This window comes from Vipera berus (assembly GCF_964194415.1).
Source record: "Vipera berus genome assembly, chromosome: 2".
Lineage (NCBI taxonomy): Eukaryota > Metazoa > Chordata > Lepidosauria > Squamata > Viperidae > Vipera > Vipera berus.
In genome coordinates this window covers 11,205,413-11,211,412 of record NC_138203.1, presented here as the reverse complement: position 1 = coordinate 11,211,412, position 6,000 = coordinate 11,205,413, and the positions used below count along the sequence as shown (strand labels likewise).

Genomic DNA, 6,000 nt, shown 5'->3' with positions numbered 1-6,000 from the left:
AATAGCTGATTTCCCCCCCCCCATGGCTAAGAGCAGCAGAATAAAAAAAATTAAGGGGGGAAACACCCCAAAGGCACTTAAGAGCAACAAATGATGCAATTCCTCAGAAGCGAGTTTTGCCTTTAGAGACCCCAGGATCTACTTTGGAATAGAAAGATGCAGAGGGGTAGTTGGGGTGGTTTTATTTTCAAATACATCAAAAGACGAGAGTGCTTGCAATTATTTGGAGATGTGACAAATAAATAATAGAGACTTCCCTTATATTATTTATTTTTTTAAGAGCTCAACATTATAAATATATTACCCTCAGCAAGCCTCAATTGCTGTGTGCATAAACATATGGGCGTAAAAAAATTACAACACTGGATTTAGATTTGACTGGCATAATATCCCTTCCGTTCCCTAATCCTGGCTGAGCGTAATTTCCATAACTGTCTTATGCAATAATTTTGGATGAAGCAATACTGTTCTAAGAATTAAACAGAAATGCTTGCGGGGGGGGGGAAGGTACCTTAGCAGGGGAACATTGTGGGACAAATTTTTCCAGCAAGCTCCCACCTCACAGCATCCCCACCCCAGGGATGCCCCCCAAAGGGAGGGCACTAGGTAGGGTGCCTGCCCTCCGAGTGGCCTGGGCAGCAGAGCTTTGTGGCCTGGTCAACTAAAAAACCACCGGGATGCTGGAGAGCTTTGCTGAGAGATGGATGCTTGACCACCCCAGCAGTGGGTGGGGGAGGGAGGGGACTGTAGCTTCTTCCAGCAAGCAAGGCATCTCTAGCCCAGAAGATGAATACATCTCTTTTACCCTGCCCCCCTCCAGCCAGCCATCCTGCCTGTTCATCCTTGCTTCATTATAGAAGGGCCTGTCGCCAAGCCCACCCACCCCGATTCTGGAGTCAACCTTAGGCCAATTTGTGCCTATCTCCTGCATCCTAGATTTTCTTGTGTCAAGGGGGGCTGGCTGGGAGGGGCTCCTTTACCAGCCCCCCCCGTTATGGCCCTCAACCTTCTAAGGTTGTAAAGATGCCAGAACCCCACAAGAACGACCTGCTGGTTGCCAACAGCATTTCCGGCCTCCAGTTTGACCCAGTGTTGAGGCCCCAAAGTTCAAGCCACCAACTCTGGCCCCACAGCCCAGTTGTGCTATGGGTCACAGCATGTGTAGGACCAGGAGGACAGACCGCCCAGCGGGCCCAGCATCTTCTGCAGACTAGGTGAGCAAATCTCAGGAGGCAGCCTCTTTCTCCCTCGCCCCCCCCCACCACACACACCCACACACACACACCAAGGCTCTTTAGCAAGTGGAAAGTAGCACATCCAGCCCAGGAGTCGGAAGAAGAGTTTGTTCCAGGCTTCCTTCCCCACTTGACCAGCAGGTGATGCATCCAGAACAGTTGCGGGGCCCCTCCAAGCTTCTTCTGGGGCTTCCATCTTCCTGAGCCAGGAGCCCGCAGGCCTTTGCTGGACCTGAACCCGCTCCCTCCGCTTGGGTCCATTAGGTGGTATCTTTCTTCAGGCAGCGTGCGCAACGCTACCCCCCCCCATTTCTCCTGGGCTGGAGACGGGGGAGACCTGCCCGCCCACCCGGCCTTCCGGGGTGGTGGTGGTCTCTGCCCAGGCAGGGCCCCTTTCAGCCCCCCTCCTCTGCGCGGGAAGCCTTCAGAAGCAGCGGCGGGTCAGCGTTAAGACTTCAGGAGAAGGGCCGGGGATGAGCTTTTGCCGAGGTCGAATCCTGGGAACTGCGAAGGGGGTCTGTCGCCCTGAGCCTGCTAGAAGCCCCCTCGCCAGCCTGGCCCTTGTGGGGGAGCGGCTCCCCCTCCCCCTGCCTGCTCTTTTTTTTTCTGCCGGGTCTCGGGGAGGGGGCCGCGTCCGCACCGCCTCCTGCCCCCGCTGGCTGTCCGTAGCGTTCCGCGGCCGGCCAAGTCCCATCTCCGCAGGCGAAAGCAAGGGTCCCTCCGGCCCCCCACCCCACCCAGCCGCCCTAAGGGTCGCCCGCCGGAGGGGCTAGGAAGCGCCCGCCTCTGTCATCTCCAAGCGCGGCCGGTACTTCTGGGCGTAGGGCGCGAGAGAGACCAAGCCGGCTTGCGGGCCCTTGAGGCGCATGTTCCGCCCGGAGGTGATGAGGTCGCCGAAGCCCTGCTGGTGCGAGAAGGCGTAGCCGGAGCGGCGGGAGGCGCTGCGCTGCAGGTAGCGCTTCAGGGCCGGCGGGCCGGGCGCTTTGCGGAGCTGCTTCACTTTGCGCACCACCTAGGGCAGAGAAGAGGCCAGCTGAGACGGCGGGGTGGGTGGGTGGGTGGGAGGAGTGGGGGTGTTTGGGAGGCGGGGGGGGGGTGGGTGGGAGGAGTGGGGGTGTTTGGGAGGCGGGGTGGGTGGGTGGGTGGGAGGAGTGGGGGTGTTTGGGAGGCGGGGGGTGGGTGGGTGGGAGGAGTGGGGGTGTTTGGGAGGAGGGGGGGTGTTTGGGAGGCGGGGGGGTGGGTGGGAGGAGTGGGGGTGTTTGGGAGGCGGGTGGGTGGGTGGGAGGAGTGGGGGTGTTTGGGAGGAGGGGGGGTGTTTGGGAGGCGGGTGGGTGGGTGGGAGGAGTGGGGGTGTTTGGGAGGCGGGGGGTGGGTGGGAGGAGTGGGGGTGTTTGGGAGGCGGGTGGGTGGGTGGGAGGAGTGGGGGTGTTTGGGAGGCGGGGGGTGGGTGGGAGGAGTGGGGGTGTTTGGGAGGCGGGGGGTGGGTGGGAGGAGTGGGGGTGTTTGGGAGGCGGGGTGGGTGGGTGGGAGGAGTGGGGGTGTTTGGGAGGCGGGTAGGGGGTGGGGGGTGGGAGGAGTGGGGGTGTTTGGGAGGCGGGGTGGGTGGGAGGAGTGGGGGTGTTTGGGAGGTGGGGTGGGTGGGTGGGAGTTGTGGGGGTGTTTGGGAGGCGGGGGTGGGTGGGTGGGAGGAGTGGGGGTGTTTGGGAGGCGGGGGGGTGGGTGGGAGGAGTGGGGGTGTTTGGGAGGCGGGGTGGGTGGGAGGAGTGGGGGTGTTTGGGAGGATACACACACTTAACTCCCCTGCACATTTGGGTCTCTTGAGTACTTTGAACCTCTCTCACACACCCGGGCCAAGCTTCTGAGTGGCGTCCAGCTGATGGAGGCACAGTGGGTGGCGCCCCCTCCCCCAATTGTGTCACCCGCCAGATGGTCGGTAGGAAGAGGCTATACACCCCCATCACACTCCAGGCCCTTCCCTGGCTCACCCTTGACAGATTTTGAGCAGCTTCACCACTTTGCATTCATTGGCGGGGGGGGGGGGGGGGGGGGAGGAGGAGAGAAGTTTCCTAGTTTTTCCCATACTGGCTCTCTCTCTTCCGGAAGTCATCCTGGTTTCATCCTTGTAGGGGGCTGGGATTTCACTTCTTTCCTTTTCTTTTGTTTCCCTTCTTTCCTCTCCCCCCCCCCAAAAAAATTCAGAAGCTAATGCCTGTTATCACTCCACAGCCCACCTGTCCTGCTGATGGGATGCGCCTGATCTTTGAGGACAACCTAGGGCTCTCCCACCCCCACCCCGTTTAGCCTTTAGCTCCCCTGGTTGAAAAGCGTTTGCGTGCTCTGGGAGTGAGAGAGCCAGGGCAGCCTGCCCCGAGTACCTGGGCGTTAGATACGGCAGTTCTGCTCTGGATCTTGGTGCCGGGCAACTCTTCCCAGCTTCTAAGAAGCCAGCAGTAGCAGAAAGAGGAGGGCTGGGGGACCCACAGAACCAGCTCTGCCTGTCAGGACTGGTGAAGTACCCCAAATGATTACTAGGGGGCAGCAGGACCACATGATAGTCACTGCAGTTGCTTCTAGACAACTTTTTTTTTTATTAAAGAGTTTTACAAAAACAAAATTTTACAATATATCCCCAAATCCCCCCCACCCCGCTTCTAGACAACTTAAGGAGCCTCCTGATGATCCCTCTGCAAGTCAATCACGGTGGTGGTGGTGGTGGGCAGAGAACCCGCCCACCCAACCTGTTTACACACACACACACACACACACACCCTCTTTCAACCAAGGTTGCTCAGTTCCTCTCGCAAGACAGGCCTATAGAGCCACAGGCTCCCCCAAAGAGGCTGGAGCCACGCAGAGGCTGGGTGTGGGGAGAGCCGGGATCCAGCCCCCCCTCAGCCATGGGCCAGTCCCTTTCAGCCAGCCCAGAGTTGTTGTGGGGGAAATAGGAGGAGGGGAGGGCTGCGATCCTGCCATCAGCTCTCGAATAAAAGAGAAAACCTCAGCAGACAAATTCCCTCAGAATCTGGAGGCAGAAGAGCCCTCGCCGTAGGACGACGCAGTTTGGCAGAAAGGGGCATTCCTCCATCGCCAAGCACGGTGCGGTGCTGGCACCCCTTTTTAAGAAGAGCCTCTTTTTTTCCTGCCCACATTCTGCACAACGGTCATCCAGGCATTGCTCCCGGCTGCAAACCTCGGAGCGGCCTCAGCACGGGACGGGTGGCGGCAGTGGCATACGGCCCCAGGCCAAGGGGAAGGAAGGCCCTGCCCTGGACCTCCTGGGGCCCAACAGCTACCCAAATTCTGGGCCACGTGGAGTACCTGATCGCTGAAGGTCGGCATGAGCTGCATCTTCAGGAACCGGAAGCCGATGACCGGCAGGACGCAGAGACTCATGCAGAGGCAGATGGAGAGCCACACCTTGGGCTGGTTGAGGATGTTCCGGGCGGTGCCTGAGAGGGGGAGAGATGGACAGCCCCAGTTGCAGTTGCCCTGCTGGGCTGAGGTGCCCTCGCTTCGTCCGGGGTTCAAAGCGAATGCAGGCAACCGGTTTCTTCCGCCAACCCTGGGGACGTAGGCGCTCCCCCCTCCCACTGTGGTGCTGCCCTGCTCCTGAGGCAAAGCCCCCCCCCTCGGGAGAGCAGCTTCCTCCAGGGATGGGGAGGACCTATTTGACATTCAAGGGGATGTTTTTTTGCCGCTTCTGAACATACCGACAAAGGGGAAGGAGGAGGTGAACACCTGGTAGGTGCCGTCGCTGTACAAGGTGAAGGTGATGATGAAGTAGATGGCCAGGCTGCCCCAGAGGAAGAGCTGGTTCACGGCCGTCCAGTAGGCTGTGTCCAAGCCCATCTGCAAAAAGACAGCCTGGCTGACGTAGCAGTGGTAGCAGCAGCTGCTCTGTCTCCCTGAACAGGACCCCAACACTTTCCGTGAATTGGGGCTAGCTGTCTTCACCCCCACCCCACCCACCCCACGCTCACGCTGGATCTGCCAGCCTGGCCGAGAAAAGCCACATGCCCTGAAAGCCCCTCCAGGCAGCAGCCACAGGATCCAGCCGCACTCAGATGCCTCGTGCACACCGGAGCCTCAGCGCTCCCTTCTTCAGTTGAGCTGCTCCTCTTAGGCTGCCTGGGGCAATGAGGGGGGGGCTTGGCTTCCTTGCTAGGTTTCTGTTGTTTTGGTGGACCAGCTTTCCCAGACTTGAACCCCCCCCTTACCCCCACCACCCTTTGTGCAGCTTAATGGTAAACCAAGGATTAACGCAAGCCAACAAGGCTGGGCGCTGCCAGTAAAACTATACACCCGCTTTTGCTTAACTCACGAGCTGAGTGGGCTGATGCTAAATCCTGATGTCAGGATTTGGACCTGTCCTCTGGGGGTGGGGGGCCCACAGAACTGGAGCAGTTGGTGACACGGAGCCCCTTACCTGGACCGACACCACGATGAGCAGACAGGTCTGCACCATGAGGGCGAAGGACTGATAATCAGCCACATCCTTCCCGTCGCCCCGCACGGAATCAAAACTGGTTCCGTAAGGGACCAGGAAAAGCACCAGGGAGCTGTATATGCTGTAGAGGGTGCATTTGGCAAACTCCTTCTTGTTGAAGTACAGGTTCTGCTGGCCAGGGACGTACAACTCGGGAAACTGCAGGCTCCAGCGGTCATCCACATCCTGGCAGCAAAAAGAGGAAGCTGGGGACCCAGGTGGCAGCCGCTGCTCCTGCAGTCCCCATCCTAAACCCTAACCCCATCTTCCAAACAAAGG

The 6,000-nt window shown here is 59.2% G+C and overlaps 1 protein-coding gene across 5 annotated transcripts in view; it reads right to left on the bottom strand.

The window, feature by feature from the left end:
- Positions 1-243: 243 nt before the first annotated feature.
- The window catches only part of LOC308660996 (phospholipid-transporting ATPase ID-like), a 49,917-nt gene continuing 44,160 nt past the window's right edge, over positions 244-6,000 (bottom strand). For all 5 annotated transcript variants that reach the window (XM_081315653.1, XM_081315650.1, XM_081315654.1 and 2 more), the window contains exons 25-28: positions 5,662-5,907; positions 4,946-5,084; positions 4,554-4,684; positions 244-2,247 (exon numbers count right to left, since the gene is read on the bottom strand). In XM_081315653.1, the coding sequence (XP_081171779.1) occupies positions 2,005-2,247; positions 4,554-4,684; positions 4,946-5,084; positions 5,662-5,907 (759 nt within the window). In that variant the 3' untranslated portion in view covers positions 244-2,004. The remainder of the gene's footprint in view (positions 2,248-4,553; positions 4,685-4,945; positions 5,085-5,661; positions 5,908-6,000) is intronic.